Raw genomic sequence first — 21,978 nt, 5'->3', positions numbered from 1 at the left:
GTATTTTCCGGACTATAAGTCACACTTTTTTTCATAGTTTGGCTGGTCCTGCGACTTATAGTCAGGTGCGACTTATTTATCAAAATTAATTTGACATGAACCAAGAGAAATGAACGAAGAGAAAACATTACCGTCTACAGTCGCGAGAGGGCGCTCTATGCTGCTCATTGCTCCTGTAGCCTACACTGAGCAGCACAGAGCGCCCTCTCGCGACTGTAGACGGTAATGTTTTCTCTTCGTTCTTGGTTCTAAATAAATGCAACTTATAGTCCAGTGCAACTTATTTATGTTTTTTTTCCTCATCATGACGTATTTTTGGACTGATGCGACTTCTACTCAGGAGCGATTTATAGTCCGAAAAAAAAAAATATATATATATATATATATATATATATATATATATATGCTTGATATATCAAGTTATGAAATCTGATGCTAGCCTTTAGATTGCTTTGTTCACACAGAAGTCAATTCATATAATGACAACAACAAGCTGCACTCTGTGTCTGAGAATGAAAACAGTTCAGAGTAGAGCGTCTGAGTCCTGTCATAATTATGAGGTGAATGCATTATTATCATGTGGCTCTCTAGGTTATTTGATTGTGAAAGGACAAGTTTTATTTTTTGGTATATTCAAGCACATTTCCTAGTCAGCTGTGCTAGTTTCAGGTCTCTCCTATCACTCTGCAGTCTCTTCTAAAATAATAAAATAATCAATATTTTATGTCTATGAAGACACTTGATTGGCAAGTAACTGTAAGTGGGATAAAGTCATTGTCAAGTGCCAGTCAGTCATTAATCACTGAGTAGACCCTGATATGAAGCACAAAGCTGACTGTACATTATCCATTATTAGTCAGATAATACTTGAAGTCTTGATGAAAAAGACGTAGTGACAGATCATCCGAGTGTAACAGATTACTGAAAAAGAAAAATGTTGCTAACACTTTACTTAAAGCCTTTATGTATAATGCATTACATAGACAATAATAATGTAAATTGTAAAGCATTACATCTTTTCATAAATAATTGTAACCAAAGTTAAAATGCATTATAATATTTGTAGATTTATTGTTACACTGAAAACTGGTTGTTTGTCATGCATTTAAAAGCATTATATTTTGTAAAGGTGTTAAAAAAAACAAATATTATACAGTATTATAGCTGTGGTTACAATTATTTAGGATATCATTCAATACACACATTTATTAAACCTCATATATACTTAAAGGGTTAGTTCACCCAATAATCAAAATGATGTCATTAATGACTCACCCTCACGTCGTTCCAAACCCGTAAGACCTCCGTTTATCTTCAGAACACAGTTTAAGATATTTTAGATTTAGTCCGAGAGCTCTCAGTCCCTCCATTGAAACTGTGTGAAAAGTATACTGTCCATGTCCAGAAAGGTACAAAAAACATCATCAAAGTAGTCCATGTGACATCAGAGGGTCAGTTATTCATCACTGTCTTCTCTTCGGTGTTTGTTGTGAGAGAGTTCAAAATAGGGTTGTACCGATAGATGATAGTATCGTGTATCGACGATCGTCAGAGATATCGACATAAGCAGAATTCTCTGTCGATAATCAAGACGATATTAGGCTCATTTTCCTATTAATGTATTAGATTATAATAATAATAACTATTATTTTTATTTTTATTAGGCTGCTTATTATAATTAACTGCCCAGCTATTTCACTGCCCGCATTTCACACACACACCTCGCACGCGCAGGAGGATTACAGCATGTAGTCGGTGAAGTTGTACCGCTTTGACTCGGATAATTCGTTAAATCCATGAAATGAAAGAGAAAGATAATGACGAGTTGGTGTCCCACACATTTAATGGCTGGTATACGGCAAAGCGCTCTTCTCATACATGAGAGATTAAGTCTTTCTTGGTGTCACAAATAAAGTAAAGACAAAATAATTAACAAGGCGGCAGAGCGAATTTATCATCCATAGTGCATGGTTCTCACGTAGTCCTTTTCTTAAAGACTGATCACTTAACTTATAAAACACACTATGTGGTGATGACGTAGAAGGACTACGTGAGAACCACTATGGATAATAAGTTCAATCTGCCTCCTTGTTATTATTTTCATGCACACCGCACTAAAATGTGATGCATGCTAAATACATAGTTTTGGCCGTTACAAAGTCTCCATCCAGAAACAGACGTACATCGTCTGCAGATATAAGGTATTTCATTGCATTTTAACAAGTAATCTAAACGGCCTATATACTGTATGTGCAATATATTAAACGAGCCCTCACTAACTGAGTTTAATGCCACAGTTATGTTAGAACGCATCTCATTCTTGTTTCTGTGACGGTGCGTCAGAGGCGCGAGGTCCGGAGCGCTGTATGACTGATGCATCAGTTCAATTAAACTTTACTACAAATATATCAACTTACCTGTTTTAAATACTTTATATTTAAATGTTTGTTTATGCCCAATATTAGTGTTTAACTGTTGGACTTTAAATGAAATCTGCTATTGATTTTCACCGTTGACTGACTTTGCAGAACATTTAGACTGATAACTTCCCTGCGCAGATGCGGACGTGCGATATGACAGTTGCGTCTGACTATGTATGAACTAGCTGTTTTAAATACAGTATTTTTATATTTAACGTTAGTTAAATCAGTCAGTATGTTTGAAAGTAATTTTTTTTTTTGATTATTGGTGACTTCATAGGCTCTCTCTTGCGCACCTGCGCGGTTTAAAACACCAAATAGTTATGCTATGACAAGAACAAAGAGTCTCTCTCTTGCTCCACCCATGCTCGATAATATTGTGTATCGTCGATCTCAGGGGCTGACGATATGACGATTTGAAAAATGACCATATCGCCCAACACTAGTTCAAAACAAAACAGTTTGTGATATTCGGGTCGCGAACGAATCATTCGATGTAACCGGATCTTTTTGAACCAGTTCAGAACCTGAGTTCAAACAATCCAATATCCCGGAGTAATTCATTTACTCAAACAGTACACTGACTGAACTGCTGTGAAGAGAGAACTGAAGATGAACACCGAGCCAAGCCAGATGACGAACGAAAGACCGACTCGTTCACGAGTCAAGAACAGTTTCTGTCAGACGCGTCCGATTCGAGAACCGAGGAGCTGATGATACTGCGCATGTCAAGTCAAGTCACCTTTATTTATATAGCGCTTTAAACAAAATACATTGCGTCAAAGCAACTGAACAACATTCATTAGGAAAACAGTGTCAATAATGCAACATGATAGTTAAAGGCAGTTCATCATTGAATTCAGTGATGTCATCTCTGTTCAGTTTAAATAGTGTCTGTGCATTTATTTGCAATCAAGTCAATGATATCGCTGTAGATGAAGTGTCCCCAACTAAGCAAGCCAGAGGCGACAGCGGCAAGGAACCGAAACTCCATCGGTGACAGAATGGAGAAAATAACCTTGGGAGAAACCAGGCTCAGTGTGGGGCCAGTTCTCCTCTGACCAGATGAAACCAGTAGTTCAATTCCAGGCTGCAGCAAAGTCAGATTGTGCAGAAGAATCATCTGTTTCCTGTGGTCTTGTCCTGGTGGTCCTCTGAGACAAGGTCTTTAAAGGGGATCTGTATCTGGTTGTCCTGGTCTCCGCTGTCTTTCAGGGCTGTAGAGGTCCTTTCTAGGTGCTGATCCACCATCTGGTCTGGATACGTACTGGATCCGGGTGACTGCAGTGACCCTCTGATCTGGATACAGACTGGATCTGGTGGCCACGGTGACCTCGGAATAAGAGAAACTAATATTAGCGTAGATGCCATTCTTCTAATGATGTAGCAAGTACATAGGGTGTTATGTGAAGTGTTCCCGGCTCCAGTTTACCTAATTAATGCAGCCTAAAAATCCTTTAACGGATTTGGATATTAAAAGCATATTAGTATGTTATGTGCAAGCCAGGTTAAAGAGATGGGTCTTTAATCTAGATTTAAACTGCAAGAGTGTGTCTGCCTCCCGAACAATGTTAGGTATGTTATTCCAGAGTTTAGGCGCCAAATAGGAAAAGGATCTGCCGCCCGCAGTTGATTTTGATATTCTAGGTATTATCAAATTGCCTGAGTTTTGAGAACGTAGCGGACGTAGAGGATTATAATGTAAAAGGAGCTTTCAGCTTTCACCATTCAGGGCTTTATAAGTAATAAGCAATCTTTTAAAATCTATACGATGTTTGATAGGGAGCCAGTGCAGTGTTGACAGGACCGGGCTAATTTGGTCATACTTCCTGGTTCTAGTAAGAACTCTTGCTGCTGCATTTTGGACTAGCTGTAGTTTGTTTACTAAGCGTACAGAACAACCACCCAATAAAGCATTACAATAATCTAACCTTGAGGTCATAAATGCATGGATTAACATTTCTGCATTTGACATTGAGAGCATAGGCCGTAATTTAGATATATTTTTGAGATGGAAAAATGCAGTTTTACAAATGCTAGAAACGTGGCTTTCTAAGGAAAGATTGTGATCAAATAGCACACCTAGGTTCCTAACTGATGACGAAGAATTGACAAAGTTTTTAGGTCCTATAATTAACACCTCGTCATCCAGTTTTTTATATCGACTATGCATTCCATTAGTTTTTCAAATTGGTGTGTTTCACCAGGCCACAAAGAAATATAGAGCTGAGTATCATCAGCATAACGGTGAAAGCTAACATCATGTTTCCTGATGATATCTCCCAAGGGTAACGGTGGTCATATAAGTACGATTTAAACCATGCTAATGCACTTCCATTAATGCCAACAAAGTGTTCAAGTCTATGCAAAAGAATGTTGTGGTCAATTGTGTCAAACGCAGCACTAAGATCCAATAAAACTAATAGAGAGATACACCCACGATCAGATGATAAGAGCAGATCATTTGTAACTCTAAGGAGAGCTGTCTCAGTACTATGATACGGTCTAAATCCTGACTGGAAATCCTCACATATACCATTTTTCTCTAAGAAGGAATATAATTGTGAGGATACCACCTTTTCTAGTATCTTGGACAGAAAAGGGAGATTCGAGATTGGTCTATAATTAACTAGTTCTTTGGGGTTAAGTTGTGGTTTTTTGATGAGAGGCTTAATAACAGCCAGTTTGAAGGTTTTGGGGACATATCCTAATGACAATGAGGAATAAATAATAGTCAGAAGAGGATCCATGGACTTCCGGTGTGACGATGTAGGAGAACGCAGCAAAACGGACGGTCTCCCGATTTTTTTCCTTTTCATACACACCTTTTGCAGTGAATTTCACTTTAAAGGCCGTTTAAAGCCGATTAAACAACTAAGGAAGAGTTTACAAGATAACCGTTGCACAATGAGTAATAATCCTAAACAGAGAAGTGCAGCGTCGCAGTCGAAAAAGGCTAGCGTAGTTAGCAAACTAGCGAGCATGGTAACTGCGTCATCTCAAGATGAAAACCAAGATTCGGAGGGAAACATGGACGACTCTCTGTCCATGACACAACTTATTGCTGAACTAGCTAAACAACGGGAAGTTCTCAAAGAAGACATGGCTGCCCTGATTCTAAACTCTGTAAAACCTCGGTGGATGCGTTACGCGAGACCGTAAACTCCTTTCAAAGTCGACTGACATCAACCGAAACCATCGCAGGAGAAAACTTTGAGCGTCTCGTGGCAGCGGAATCTACAATCAGCTCCCTTAAGGCTCAAAACACTCTGCTACTAGATCGTCTGGACGACCTGGAGAATAGATCGCGCCGATCTAACCTGCACATCCTTAATGTACCTGAGGGGAGCGAGGATGGCAAAGATCCTACCGTATTCGTTTCAGAACTGCTGGCGGAAGCCATGGCTGAGGTATTCACGAGCCCACCACCGCTGGACAGAGCGTACCGTTCGCTCGGACTCAAGCCTATAGCGGGTAAACCCGCGCTTGCCTTTGTGCTGTGTTTTCACCGCTATAGTGACCGGGAGCTTGCCTTCAGATGGGCCAGACGACACGAGGTGAAGTTCAGAGGGAATACGCTGAAGGTCTATCCTGATTTGAGCGCGGCCCTCGCTAAAAAGCGCGCCACGTTTAACCCGGTGAAACGAGATCTGTATCAGCAGGGCATCCGATTCCGGCTGCTATACCCCGCACAACTCAAAGTCATGTTCAAGGGAGATAACCTCATTTTCGAGACTCCGGACGAAGCAAATGACTTTTATGAGAAACAGGTGCTTGCTCAGAAAGGAAAGTGAGATTGCATTCGTTTAAAATGAGACTTCTTCATAAAGTAACGTTGGGCACGTAACATTTACCATCACCAGGGGAGTGTTCATGACAAAAACTATTCAGGAGTTTTTGGAGTTCGTTGTTTCCCCCCCCCCCCTATTTACATGGCTTGTTTGCGATGTGCAGGTACTTTGGACAGAACTTATCCCAGAGGTACTACTCTATTTTATTTTCATCTCGTATACATTTATCACCAGATGGTTAATGGGTTCTTGTAGTACCAATAGTTCAAATGCTCTGAGATATACCTTTGGAGTTTTTGTTACTTATTTTATATTAGCCTTCTAAGTTCACTGTTATGTTTGATAATCGGGAGACTTCCACAGGAAAATAGTCTATCCTGAGACCAACGTAATGAGGGAGTCAACATATCGGAAGCATAATGGTACAGGGATACAACCTTCTTGTATAGGGAAGGGTTTGGTTGGGGAAGGGTGGTTTTTTATCTTTTGTTTCCTTTTTTTTACTTTTTTGGCTTGATACTTTGTTTGTCCTATCTTGCCTTACTTACTGGGTGCTTATTGCAGATATTGGTTTAGACTTTACAACTGTATACAATATTCATAACTATGTTGACAGAGACCACACACTGTTTAAGATTTATATATACTCTTATGTGATTAATAATCTATAAACAAGAGACATATTATGGGATTCACAAAAATTATTTCATGGAACATATCGGGATGTAACCATGTAATAAAGCGTAAGAAAATCCTCACCTATCTCAAGCAAAACAAATCAGACATAGCTATGCTGCAAGAAACTCATCTAAGTGCTGACGAATCTGAGAAATTTAAAAGGGGGTGGATTGATCAGGTATACTCAAGTACATTCAACACTAGGAGTAGGGGTGTTGCTATTTTGATTAGAAAAGGCTTAGACTTTAAAGTCCATAAAGCATATAATGACCAGGGAGGCAGGTGGATAGCCTTGGATTCTAGCTTAGAAGGACAGAAAGTTACAGTTATGAATATTTATGCCCCCAATGTGTTATCTCCTGATTTCTTTAGCGAAAATTGCAATATTATTAGAAATATTGGTAATCATAATATAATACTTGGAATTTGCTCTATTTTGCACAAAACTAAATTATTATGAAAAAGGTGAGAAAGCAGGTAAATACTTAGCCCATAGAGTGAAACAGCTTAGTACTCAAAACTTAATTCCTTCTATTTTTGATGATAAAAATAAACTGACTACAGAAGCCGGGGAAATTAATAAGGCTTTTAAATCTTTTTACCAAGATTTATATACATCGCAAGGGGAAGTAACTACAAAACAGTATGACCGATTCTTCTCTTCCCTACAGATTCCATGTCTATCCACAAAAGATAGCGACTCGTTAGAAAATGACATCACATTAGAAGAGATTAAGGGTGCCATACAGGACCTCAAACCAGGTCGTGCCCCCGGGGAAGATGGCTTTCCCTCTGATTTCTATAAAAAGTTTTAAGAGGTGTTAGCTCCTAAATTGCTTTACGTCTTTCAGAATGCTCTGGTAAAGGGAAAGCTTCCAGAGAGTATGAGAACTAACATAATCACTCTCATTCATAAAAAAGGGAAAGACCCTCAACAATGTGCAAGCTACAGACCCATTTCACTTGGTAATGTTGATGGGAAGATATTAGCCAAAATACCTGCAAAAAGATTAGATCAACTACTACCTACTATTATACATCCTGACCAAGTTGGTTTCATCAGAGCTAGATGTTCAGCAGACAATATGAGACGATTATTACACCTTATGTGGAGCTCTAGAAATAATACTGACCCAGTCATGGCCTTCTCTCTAGACGCAGAGAAGGCCTTTGACAGAGTTGAATGGGGCTTCTTATTTCAAACACTTAAAAGATTTGGTTTTGGACGTCTATATACTAAATGTGTAAACTTACTGTACAATGAACCAGTGGCATCGGTACTATGCAATGGTATAATGTCTTCGCGGTTTGAGCTACATAGGGGCACAAAACAAGGGTGTCCCCTTTCCCCTCTTATTTTTGCACTGGTCTTAGAGCCATTAGCTATTGCAATACGCAATAATCCAAATATTAGAGGCATCATAGCGGGCCAGCAGGAACATAAGGTACTTCTATATGCTGATGATATCTTACTTGATTCCAGCAATCCACAAATGACAGTGCCTACAATGTGTTCTTTAATTGACGATTTTTCCCAGATCTCGAGCTATAAAAGCAATTGGACTAAATCAGAAGTAATGCCCTTGTCAAAAAATTGCCATGGGATAACAGGGGACCAGTGGCCATTTAGATGGGTCTCATCAGGCATGGTTTATTTGGGAATTAAACTTATACCAGGATTTGAGAAAATAATGCAGATTAACTTTCAACCAATTATTCAGGATATTCAAAATTTGTTACAGAACTGGAGTAAACTTACAATGTCCACTCTGGGTCTAATTAATTTAGTTAAAATGATAATTGTACCTAAAATTAATTATCTATCATACATGCTTCCCCTTTTGCTACCATCATCCCTTCTGAAAGAATACAACAAATATGTAGAATCCTTCATCTGGCAGGGGAAGAGACCCCTTTTTAATCGTACTAAATTGTATTCTGCTAAAGGTTCAGGTGGGCTCTCTCTTCCCAGAATTGACTGGTATCAGTGGTCCTTCTCTCTCGCAGCTGGCTAAAAACAATATGGCATCCAATGATGCCCCTGCATGGGTACATATTGAAAAAGAACTAATTGTCCCCTTTCCAGCAGAGGCCTTCTTGACACAGCTTGCCCGATCAATACCAGACCAAAATCCATTTCTTAAATTTTCTAGGGAAAGCTGGAAATTGTATGACCAACATTCAAAACAAACCCCATGGCTAACAACTAGAGCCTCGGTGTGGCACAACACCAAAATTACGAATAGATAAGAGGGCTTTCTGCTGGATACAATGGGCTAATAAGGGAATATGGTATTTATATCACCTGTATGAGGGTGAACATGTGGTCTCATTTAATCACCTGAAACAAACTTACAAACTATCGAACACTGACTTTTGGAAATACCTCCAAATAAGACATTGTCTCCATGCAACCATAAAAAATGGTCCTGACCCACCAACGGATGTACAGGTTCTGACTGCTACTAACAGTCACAAAAAGGGGATGGGCTCGGCTTTCTACGCCTATATTAGAGATGCTAATGCACCTAGCTTAAATGGTCTTAAAGTGGCATGGGAAAGAGATTTAGGGGGGATGATCAAGGAAGAAACGTGGAAACAGGTTGTATCAAAATGGCATACTAATGTCCGTGAAACTCAATCCCAATTGATAAATTATAAAATTCTTAATAGATGTTACTGGACTCCAAGCAGATTGGCCAGAATTAAATTAAGAGATACTGCATTGTGCTGGCGGTGTAAAAAAGATATAGGAACTATGGTTCATATGTTATATGAATGTGAAATGGTGGAGGAAATGTGGGAGAAAATTGTACAATTTGTTAATAATATTTTTTGCCTGTCATTATTTAAGAACCCTGCCTTGTGTATGTTGGGCATTATACCAGAGGATATGCCTATATCTCGACAACAGATGCTATGGTGCCGTTTAGCTATGGTCTATGGATGCAGAGTCATTCTTAGACATTGGAAGTCAGACACACCTTCCTCATATGATGAATGGTTGGACCTTATGTCAAATATTGCTAGCTATGAACGTGTGATATTTAGAGCCTCAGGACGTCATGATTTGTTTATGAAAATGTGGGGTCCCTTTCTCTCCCTAACTGAAAATGTATTATAAAAAAAAAAAAAAAAAAGAGAGAGAGAGAGGAAGGAAAAAAAAAAATGTATATATGTTTTCCAAATATGTCTAATCTGTGTTGTAACCTGCTATAGTCCTGTATAGTCTAAACATCATTCATTTTCTTCTCAGAGACCTAAATCTTTATTAATCTGTATAAATGTTATTTATTTTCCCTTTAATGTTTTATTCTGTAATTTTTTTTTTATTTTTTTTTTTTTGAGGAGGGGGCATTTAGCTGGGTTAAGGGGTAAGGAAAAAAAAAAAAAACTAAAACGTGTCATTGTTAGCACTTAATTTCTGTTCAAAAAAAGCTAAAGAAAAAAAAGAAAAAAAAAAAAAAAAAAAAAAAAAAGAAAAGAAGAGGATCCATGACTTCTGGAAGCACCTCTTTTAGGAGCTTAGATGGTATAGGGTCTAACATACATGTTGTTGGTTTAGATGATTTAACAAGTTTATACAATTCTTCCTCTCCTATAGTAGAGAATGAGTGGAACTGTTCCTCAGGGGGTCTATAGTGCACTGTCTGATGCGATACTGTAGCTGACAGCTGAACACTTGTTGAGGCTTTATTTTTTGTTAATTTAACCACTGTATTGAATAAATACCTGGGGTTATGTTTGTTTTCTTCTAAAAGAGAAGAAAAGTAATCGGATCTAGCAGTTTTTAATGCTTTTCTGTAGGATAGGTTACTTTCCCGCCAAGCAATACGAAATACCTCTAGTTTTGTTTTCCTTTCGGGCTGCTCTCTTTAGGGGGCGAGTATGCTCATTATACCATAATAATAATAATAATAATACATCTTATTTGTAATGCGCTTTTCTTAGACCCAAAGCGCTACAGTAATAAAGTTATAAATAAAGTAAAACAAAACACCAAAAGCAATACAACAATTCATTATAGAAAGACAGTCTTGAATAAATGTGACTTAATCAACTTTTTAAAATCATCCAACGTTGGTGCATTTCTGACGTGCAGAGGAAGTACATTCCATAGCTTAGGGGCTTTATATGAAAAGGCTCTTTCCCCCATGGTCTTTAGCTTGCATGATGGCTGGTTAAGTGAAAGAGAGTTAGTAGAGCGAAGAGAGCGTGATGGAATATAAGGGCTGATGAGTTCACAAAGATACTCAGGTGCAGTCCCATGAAGTGCCTTGTATGTTAAAGTAAGAATTTTAAAATCAATTCTCGCATTTACGGGAAGCCAGTGTAATTGTGAAAGAACCGGTGTAATGTGTTCACGAGGAGAAGTACAAGTGAGCACACGAGCGGCAGAATTTTGTATATACTGAAGCTTGCTCAACGATTTAGCTGGAAGGCCAGAGAACAAGGCATTACAATAATCTAACCTAGTTGTTATGAAGGCATGTATAAGCCTTTCTGTGTCTGCAAAAGAGAGAAAAGGTCTAAGTCGAGCTATGTTTCTCAGGTGGAAAAATGCAGTTTTAGAGATGTGTTTTATGTGTGCTTCAAATGATAATTGTGAATCAAAAATGACACCAAGATTTCGCACCTGTGAAGTGGGGATTACCGTGCAGGAATCAACAATCAAACTGATCTGCTCGGCCTTACGTGTGGCTGCCACTGTACCAATCCGCATCAGTTCAGTTTTGGAGCCATTCAGCTTCAGGAAGTTGTTATGCATCCAGTTACTGATCTCTGCTAAACAACCACGTAAAGCTATTAATGAGCAATGGACATCAGGACTAGTGGTGATGTAAATCTGCGTATCATCCGCATAGCAGTGATACCCAAGACCATGTTTCCTAATGATCTGCCCAAGTGGAAGCATATAAATATTAAATAATATTGGACCCAGTACTGAACCCTGAGGAACTCCCTGTCGAACAGGCACGGTATCTGATTTATAGTTACCCAAGCCAACAAACTGGGCACGTTTAGTTAAATAAGACCGAAACCAATTGAGGACAGCTCCAGAAAGACCCAACCAATTTTCCAGCCTGTCAAGCAGAAGAGAGTGACATATAGTGTCAAAAGCAGCACTGAGGTCTAACAAGACCAAAATACTGTATGCACCTGAATCCGCTGAACCATGGTGTCAAACTGTTTTCCTTAACCTTCCGTAAAGGAGCAACTGTATTTAAAGTGCTAGAAAAGAGAGAGTCCATAGTTTCTGTTACATCATCAAGTTGTTCTGAGGTTTTGGATATGCTAAGGAATTTGGTTACATCAGGAAGATAACTTAAAAAGCAGTCTTTTGTGGTAGAAGTGATGGTTGTACCATACTTGTAACAAGAAGTAGAATTTACAATTTTGGCTATATGAAGTTTGCACAAAACTAAATAATGATCTGAGATATCATCACTTGGCTGAATAATTTCAACACTATCAACATCAATTCCATGTGACAGTATTAAATCTAGAGTATGATTTCAACAATGAGTAGGTCCTGAAACATGTTGTCTAACCCCCAATAGAGTTCAGAATGTCTATAAATGCTGATCCCAATGCATCTTTTTCATTATCAACATGGATATTAAAATCACCAACTATTAAAACTTTATCTGCAGCCAGAACTAACTCGGATGTAAAATCACCAAACTCTTTAATAAAGTCTGTATGGTGCCCTGGTGGCCTGTATACAGTAGCCAGTACAAACATAACAGGGGATTTATCATTAACATTTGTTTCTTTGGATAATGTTATATGAAGCACCATTACTTCAAACGACTTATACTTGAAGCCTGCCCTCTGAGGAATCCTGAAAACGTTGTTATAAATTGAAGCAACACCTCCACCTTTGCCTTTTAGATCCGGCTCATGTTTATAACAGTAATCTTGGGGGGTGGACTCATTTAAAATAATGTAATCATCAGGTTTTAGCCAGGTTTCTGTCAAACAGAGCACATCTATATTATGATCAGTGATCATATTATTTACAAAAAGTGTTTTCGTAGAAAGGGACCTGATGTTTAATAAGCCAAGCTTTATCATTTGTTTATCCATATTGCATCCATTTTTTATTTGTTGAAGCTCAATAAAATTGTTAATCTTAACTTGGTTTGGACATTTTTTTGTATTTTCTAGTTCGGGGAACAGACACAGTCTCTATAGTGTGATATCTAGGTGAAAAAGTCTCTATGTGCTGAGAATTAACTGACCTCTGTGACGGGAGGCAGCTAGCAGATGGTCGGTTTAGCCAGTCTGTCTGCTTCCTGACCTGGGCCCCAGTTAGTCAAGTATAAACACTAAGACTATTTGCCATATTTCTAGAGAGAAGAGTGGCGCCACCCCAGGAGGGATGAAGACCATGTCTTTTAAACAGGTCAGGTCTGCCCCAAAAGCTCGTCCAATTGTCTATGAAACCTATGTTATTCTGTGGGCACCACTTAGACATCCAGCCATTGAGTGATGACAATCTGCTGCATCTCATCACCACGGTAAGCAGGGAGGGGACCAGAGCATATTACAGTGTCTGACATCGTGCTTGCAAGTTCACACACCTCTTTAATGCTATTTTTAGTGATCTCGGACTGGCGAAGTTGAACATCATTAGCGCCGGCATAAATAACAATCTTACTGTGTTTACGTTTAGCATTAGCCAGCACTTTGTAACCCTATTGAGCTGATGGTATTTCAGCCATCTGTTCCATATTAATGAATCCTAACTATAGCACATTCTGCACTCAAAGACCAGAACGTGAGTAACCCAGGACTTTGAGTTTTACTACATCTTCCAACATAATTCACCATTTGGGGCGCCGCGATGTCGGCAACATCCTGCCGTGGGTGACAGTTATTACACCTTAGAGAGAGTCTCCAGAGACACTCGCGGGAGCCTCAAAGGAGAAACTAAACCCACACATTCCTGAACACACGCCCACAAATGTTTTATCTTACACTCATCATGTAAATCCTTAATAATGTGTATTTTGAATAGGTTTGTGTATTGCATAAAAATGGTTAATCCTCTGATGTGAGGATTATAAGTATGACTTGTAAATAGGAAAGGTTTCTCCTCATTTTAACTTTCTCAAATAGAATCATGAGCTGTAACCCAACTCCTTCAGAGTCGTAAACTTTACGACTGCATCTAGTAGAAACAGGGAAGCCAGCTCTCGCTGGAATTTCTATAAGGAAAGGGAAAAGCACCCTTTTAAGTGTATAAAATATATAGCTTTTTGTGCTTAGATGTCTCCCCATATCAAATTGGAGTATCTGCAATTGTATCATGTGTTAATCAAACTTTAAATGTGTGTAATTCTGCATTTAAAAATGTAACTTCATGTTTTGATAATTTATATATGTCAATCTTGATGTCTGTGTAATCGTCATGCTTTGGCGAACTCATTTATCTAATGCAAATTAATGAAAAATGTATTAATCTGGAATTATGAACGTGCTAGGATATCACTGTTGAAATCTGATAAACCCTAATTTATTAGGGTGGGTTTTTCCACAGAGACAAAGGAACTTTTTCCCGCTTCAGATCGCGGACGTTCATTGGTTGTTCACGCGAACAGAGACGTGAACCATTTCAAGCTATAAGGACTGACCCAGGAAGTCCCTTTTTTTTTTTTCTCTTCTCTTCTTCGCTGGTCCGCGCTCCTTTCTGGTCCTCGCTCTTCCCGTACGCTCCCCTACCGCCCTCCCCCTCAGCACATGGGCTGAGAGGACAGCCATTCTCATGACTCCTTCAGAAGCTTTCGTTTTTGTTGTTTTGTTTATTTTCTTTACTAAGTTTATTCACCTATTCGCCTCTCCACACGAGGAAGACAAACTCTGAAACATTGCTTTCTTTGAACTTTCAAATATCGTGCAATTCCGCAACAGCCCAGACACAGAGAGGACAAGCCCAGACTGACGCACGCTACGCGCCCACGTGTTTTCGCATACACAAAGAGAACCCCATGCAAGTATTCATTCTCTATGGAGATCTTAAATGCTGCTTAAATTGTCTATAATCTGAGTTCTATGTTGTCTCTCAAGGGTTAATGTCTGTTGGTTTCTCTCATTTATCATGCCTTTTCTCTCATTCTCTTTCTCTCCCTCTCCCTCATTTAGATTTCGTTATGTCTTGTACAAAGTTTACTGTATATATTTGTCGTACGCGTATTTACTCTGTATAAATCGTAGTTGATGTATTATTAGTTCAATTATTAAATTCCATATACTCCAGATTGTCTGTCTAAGTTGCTCATGTTACAAAGTCAATGAAATGCCGATCTTGGCTACAAAGTTCATCTGTTACTTTTAAGTAATATCAATTTTTATAAGGACAGGATAATGGTTTCATGGCCAGAAACTATTCGTCCTGGAATTATAGGAAGTGATAGCGTTACTGAGAATTAATAAAACAAATCTTACGGCCGTTTGCTGGACGAACCACGTTTGATTTACATTAATTTCTAGTAAAAGATATCACAATAATTGATATGAAGAATAGAATATTGATATATTAATGAATAAATTACAGTGCCTTGTGATGAGTTATTAATATATACAATTGACCTATTTTTCATCTTCAATAATTTGAATGCAACTGTAATATGATATATATATATATATATATATATATATATATATATATATATATATATATATATATATTAATCATATTTCTGATTAATTACCCAAATTCCCTTTATATCATTTGAGTTAATTATTATGTACGACCCAGTGTTGCTACAACTTTTAAATTTGCCAAGATGTCAGGCGCTCTGGCTCCCGGTAAACATTTGACTATGGTGGCTGGTGTCTCTATATTCACGTTCCGTACAATAGAATCACCAATAACTAGAGCACTTTCATCAGGTTTCTCAGTGGGTGCATCACTGAGTGGGGAGAACCTGTTTAATGTTTTGATCGGAACAGAGGAGCGGTGTTTTGACCCACGACTACGCTGCCTCACCGTCACCCAGTTGCCCTGCTGCAGGGGCTCTGTTTCCGGAACCGAACAATGTACAGGAATCCCTGAGCTAGACGCATCCAAAGCCGTATCTAGAGCCCTAACATTCTTACTGTCCTCAATTAAAGTTTGGATGCGTGTCTCTAATTCTGAAATCTTCTCTGTCAGCCTAACTATTTCCCTGCATTTATCACATGTGAATCCCTCATCAGTGACAGAGATAGATAAACTGTACATGTGGCAAGAGGTGCAAATAACAATAGCAGGAGAAACCATTACCCACCGTGCTTGATGAAATATTCTTACTGCGGTTGTTTGATGAACTTGTGAAAAACTGGAGCGAGAGAGAGGAGAGGAGAACAGAAAACAGCGATAGGTTCAAATGAAAACGCTAATGACAAGCTAACGAGTGCTAACGCTTTGCAGGTGTACTGCACTCACGGATATAAAATAAAAGTGAACGATCAAAATTAATCTGATAAGATTGATCGATAATATCAGAAATATGGTGTGAATTAAGTTATATTTTATCACTTTAAAAAACAGAGTGATAGTAAGATAAAGATTCTAGAGAAAAATAAAATAAAAACAGCTACACGGAGCTACAATTTGCTACAGAAGGCCAACAGTAAGTAGAGAAAACCCTGTCCAACACCATGTGTGATTCAGCGTGAAGCAGACTGACACACAGAGCGTCTGAACCGAACTGATTCTTTTGGTGATTGTTTCTCAACTGATTCTGTGCTAATGTTATGAGCGCGGGTAAACCGAAGGCTTGAATCAAGGGCAATCATCGCCAATGACATCATTACTTCGAGCGCAAAAGTTTTCTTCAACCGGTTTATTGAATCAAACTGTCCGAAAGAACTACTGGTGATCCGAAAACCGATGCAATGGGTTCTTGACTCGTGAACGAATCAGTCTATTGTACATTGTCTGGCTCGGCTCGGTGTTCTCTCTTCACAGCAGTTCAGTCAGTGTACTGTTTGAGTAAATGAATTACTCCGGGATATTGGTTTGTTTGAACTCAGGTTCTGAACTGGTTCAAAAAGATCTGGTTACATCGAATGATTCGTTCGTGAACCGGATATCACAAACTGCTTTGTTTTGAACTCTCTCACAACAGACCCGGAAGAGAAGACAATGATGAATAAAGTCATAGTTTTTGCTATTATTGGACCAAAATGTATTTTCGATGCTTAAATTCTAACTGACCCTCTGATGTCACATGGACTACTTTGATGATGTTTTTCTTACCTTTCTGGACATGGACAGTAGACCGTACACACAGCTTCAATGGAGGGACTGAGAGCTCTCGGACTAAATCTAAAATATCTTAAACTGTGTTCCAAAGATAAACGGAGGTCTCACGGGTTTGGAACGACATGAGGGTGAGTTATTAATGACATAATTTTTATTATTGGGTGAACTAACCCTTTAATATGGAGTGTGTGTGTATAAATTATTTTACTGTGTAAATTGTGGGTGTAAAATGTTTTACAGAGTATAACACTTTTTAAACTAAGAAAGTACAAAATATAGAGCGCTGCTTGAAAGTTTTTGAATTTTCTATATTTCTGCATAAATATAACTCATCATCAGGTTTTCACTCAAGTTCTGAAAATGGACAAAGCCAAATCTAACAAATGAGACAAAAGTGTTTTGAATCAATGGGATGACTATCAGGTGTCAGCACCTGCACTACCGTATTTTCTGCACTATAAAGGGCACCGGATTATAAGGCGCACCTTCAATGAATGGCCTATTTTAGAACTGTTTTCATATATAGGGCGCACCGGATTATAAGGTGTAAAGAATAAAAGATACTGCAGTCAAACGTTTGACTGGGTTTGCGTTATGCATCCACTAGATAGAGCTGTGCTAAAGGGAATGTCAACATTTTGACAGAGTGCCTTGATCCATATATAAGGCGCACTTGTCGTTTTTTGAGAAAATTAAAGGCTTTTAAGTGCGCCTTATAGTGAGGAAAATATGGTATTTTAATTAAAGAACACTGTTCTATCAAAGTCCGATCATGTTTGTGGAAGTGAATCATGGCATGATCAAAGGAGATCTCGGAGGACCTCAGAAGAAGAGATGTTGTTGCTCATCTTATTCTTGAAGAAAAAACACCTTGCTACGTGATTGGTTTCTCTTTGTCTACATTCATTCATCTTAGGTATTCCAATATTTAATAAAACATTGTTACAATTGAAATTTGCAACTGTGTTATTTAATGAGCTAACATGAACTAAGACTTGTATTTTTTTAACAAAGATTAATAACTTCTATAGTAAATGTAGCTATTGCTCATTGTTTAGCTGTGCATTTATTGAATGAGCACTATGCGATGTCCGAACTGATTACACTATATTTTATGTATTGCACTGTTTATTATGTAAAATCATTTTCTATTTTTAAACTGTCTTAAATTCATTTTAAGTCAATTTTTAAATCATTTTCATTGTCAAGTTCTTAAATTGCTTTTTTTATTTTTGTTTTTATTTTTCTTCATTACTTTTTTTTTTACTTTCTTTTTGAATTACCATTGTGTACGAAATGTGCTTTATAAATAAACTTGCCTTGAATGTTAATGCATTAACTAAGGTTAACTAATGAGGTCTTATTGTGAGTGATACCTATTGGTTTTTATAGTTCTTTTGCACTTTAATGTGTAAAACAACTTTTCTAGATTTTTGTTATAAGGAAAAAAAAGTTATTTAACCTGTTATACTGTATTATGACCACTTTTTTAAAACAAAATTTCAATACCGTGATAATACCATATACGGTGATAAAAGCATAATCAATTAACCGCAACAGGAAAATTTGATACCGGCATATCCCTAATTATCAGACATTAATGCTTCCATCTCTATAAAAACACAGATCAGTACCTTTGCTAGAGCCAGCAGTCTCTGCAGTTCTTCACCAGGTTGCCACTTGTCTGCTCCTCTGTTGGGAGACTCTGGATTTGAGCTTTCCCTCATGACAGCTTTTTTAAAGAAACACCCATGAATCCTCATGGTCAGATCCGACACTTTCCTCCAAACCCTGCTGCTCTGAAGAGCAAGCCACCATTTCCTGCCTCTCTCTCCTGCCAGCCTTCCCACAATACACCTCAACATCTGAGAGCCAGAGCTTAGTGCAGCACAAACAAATCTCAAACTGGAAAGAAGTGCATGTCGAGCCCAGCGCACAGACCTGCCGATGCCCTCAAATACAGCCACACCTGAACCCCAGCTCCAGTCCAGGAATCGCCCCAAATCTCGCGTCATGCCTGGAATATCTGTCACTTTGTAAAGCAAGTGTCGTCCAAAGTGGTATAGTGCAAGTGCAGATGATTCAACAGCAACCCCACAGCGGTGGGTCAAAGAGATGATGAGCTCCACGAACATATGGATGCAGGACACGCACCAGGGGCTGACCACATCTGCCAGGAAATCCCAACACACCATGACCAGCTGGATCCCCTTCTTCTGGCGTCTGTGACTGTGCAGATGGAGGTTTCGCCGCTTCACCTGCTTGTGTCTGCTAGGCCCAGAGGACGCCAGCAATGATTTCTGAGACATGAAAGATGGAGATGTCCATGATGGGGTTTGATCGCAAGGCCCCTGCCCCGATCCACCCTTTTTAGACTTTCCTTTCCTACCCGTTCCAGCACTGCGAGATCTAGCCTCTCCATTGTCTCTAAAATCATTCAATAATTCAACTTTTCCTCCTCTTTCACATGTCTCCACGTCTTCCTCAGAAATCCTATCGTCATTCAGATCTTCAGTTTTGGTATTTTGCTCTTCATTCTCATCTACGTCCAAATCAAAGTCTATGTCAGGGAATTCACAATCAAAATCATCACCCGTCTCATGTTCACACTCAGGTCCTTGTGATGATATCACATGGCTGTCATTTCCGTAACATGGATTGGCCAGAGAAACAACGGCCGGCTCGATTGTATCCCATTGTACAGCCACGTCTCCTTCCATCTTGCTCAAATATCCAAGGCTTCACTCCCACACGCTTAAGACAGTCATGGAGCGATCCATCATGGACTTCAGGGTGGCAGCAGACTTAAACATGCATACACTGTATTCAACAACGGTCTCATATTTACAAATGCAACACAGTGTGGGGTCTTCAGTATGGCAGAGGATCAGAGACACTGTGAAAGCACAGTGGCATTCTGCACCCCTGCAAATGAGAAGAAAAACAGGTCAACATACCGTTTTTTCCGGACTATAAGTCACACTTTTTTTTCATAGTTTGGTTGGTCCTGCGACTTATAGTCAGGTGCGACTTATTTATCAAAATTAATTTGACATGAACCAAGAGAAATGAACCAAGAGAAATGAACAAATAGACAAACATTACCGTCTATACTGCTCATTGCTCCTGTAGTCTACACGGAGCAGCATAGAGCGCCCTCTCGCGGCTGTAGACGGTATTGTTGTCTATTGGTTCTAAATAAATGCAACTTATAGTCCAGTGCGACTTATATGTTTTTTTCCTCATCATGATGTATTTTTGGACTGATGCGATTATACTCAGGCGCGACTTATAGTCCCGAAAAATACGGTACTCAAAATAGCACATCTGAACAAAGTACTTATATCTGAAACAATATGCTAACAAATAATACACTTCAAAATAAAATAAATATTAAAACTTTTTATATACACGATCAACATCATATGTATATATAATGTTGATATATAAACATCAAAACAACACAACTGCAGGGATCCAGAAGTAAAAATCTCCATTTCCTCCACAGAAGTTTTTAATGAGAACACATAAACCTTTCAACATAGACCTACCATCCAAAATTGTTACATGTGTCCGTAGACACAAGTAATTTCTAATTAATTTCAAAGTTGAAATGAACTAGTAATCTTAAAAAGATGCAATAAAGTTGATTTACTGTTTTTTTCCACTTAATCAGTAATTGTAAATGAATAGTTTTAGATTGCACCATTGTGAATCAAGAAGCATCTTGATGAGCATGTTCACAGAGCCGTTCCCTGACCCTTCTTTTAAATACTTTTAAATTTTATTCTGTGTGTGTGAGAATTATTCTCAGAGTTTGGTTCATGGCTTAGAAATTGAAGATATTTTGTAATGCCTACAGAGAAAATTAAATTGAAGATGCTTCAGTCGCTGCTGCATTCTATATTCAGATCAGATGTGTGGATTATCAACATGGTTAGCCTACATTTTAATATATATATATATATATATATATATATATACATATATATATGTATATATATATATATATATATATATATATATATATATACACACACACACATACATGAAACCTACTGGTTTATACGTTTTTACAACCAACCCGCGTTAAAAAAATAGAATGCATCTACAATTTGTGGAATCAACAAATCGTTGTGTATAATATTTAACGAGTTAATTTATCATTTTGTTGAGTGACTCGTATCAAAACTCATATTACTGCCAGCAAGTTAGCTGATGTAAATGTCAAGTCCTAGAGTTAAGATGAATCGTAAACATGTAAACATCAGATGTCTGTAACTTACTGAACACTCAGTCCTGATAAAGTGCATGAGTATCGACTCCTCGAGTGCTGCTCACTGAGAGTTCACAGACGACGCTCGTTGCTGTAAATGTTTATGTTTAATACTGTTTAATTTCTTCCTTAACGATGCTGTTTTGCTTTAGCAGGCATGCTAACAGAAGAACATCCACGGCGAGCGTTTCTGCTTTTACGACACTAAAGGGACCGAGTACACACAGGACAGTTAATCTCGGGTGTAGGATGAGTTTGAAGCCGCTCAGACCATGTTCTCACCTTTCTTTTGCTTCTTTCACAGTCCTTCTCTCTGCATTCTTGTTAACTTCCGCGTACAGCACATGCGCTGAAACGTCACTTCCGTTTAACTAACCCTTTCCTACCTAAAATTAAAATACAATTCAATAAAAACAACACTTAAAGCAAATGTTATAATACCTTAAAAAGCCATTTACATATTTTATTTAAGCTCCTCGTTTTATTAAAGGTAAACGCTACAGAGTATAAACTGCTAGCAGAACAGCCCACAGTTTACTAACAATTAACATTAAGAAT

At 38.3% G+C, this 21,978-nt stretch overlaps 1 protein-coding gene across 2 annotated transcripts in view; it reads right to left on the bottom strand.

Moving 5' to 3' along the window:
- The window catches only part of LOC132119223 (dnaJ homolog subfamily C member 14-like), a 35,299-nt gene extending 13,520 nt beyond the window's left edge, over positions 1-21,779 (bottom strand). Inside the window, exons 1-2 of one of the 2 annotated variants that reach the window (XM_059529020.1) lie at positions 21,703-21,779; positions 18,779-20,069 (exon numbers count right to left, since the gene is read on the bottom strand). In XM_059529020.1, coding sequence (XP_059385003.1) covers positions 18,779-19,864 — 1,086 coding nt within the window. In that variant the 5' untranslated portion in view covers positions 19,865-20,069; positions 21,703-21,779. The other variant, XM_059529019.1, reaches the window with a different exon arrangement.
- Positions 21,780-21,978: the final 199 nt, after the last annotated feature.

Source organism: Carassius carassius, chromosome 38 (assembly GCF_963082965.1).
Source record: "Carassius carassius chromosome 38, fCarCar2.1, whole genome shotgun sequence".
In the NCBI taxonomy this organism is placed as follows: domain Eukaryota; kingdom Metazoa; phylum Chordata; class Actinopteri; order Cypriniformes; family Cyprinidae; genus Carassius; species Carassius carassius.
Note: the sequence above shows the minus strand (reverse complement) of the source record. Positions and strands in the feature narration are given on the sequence as shown.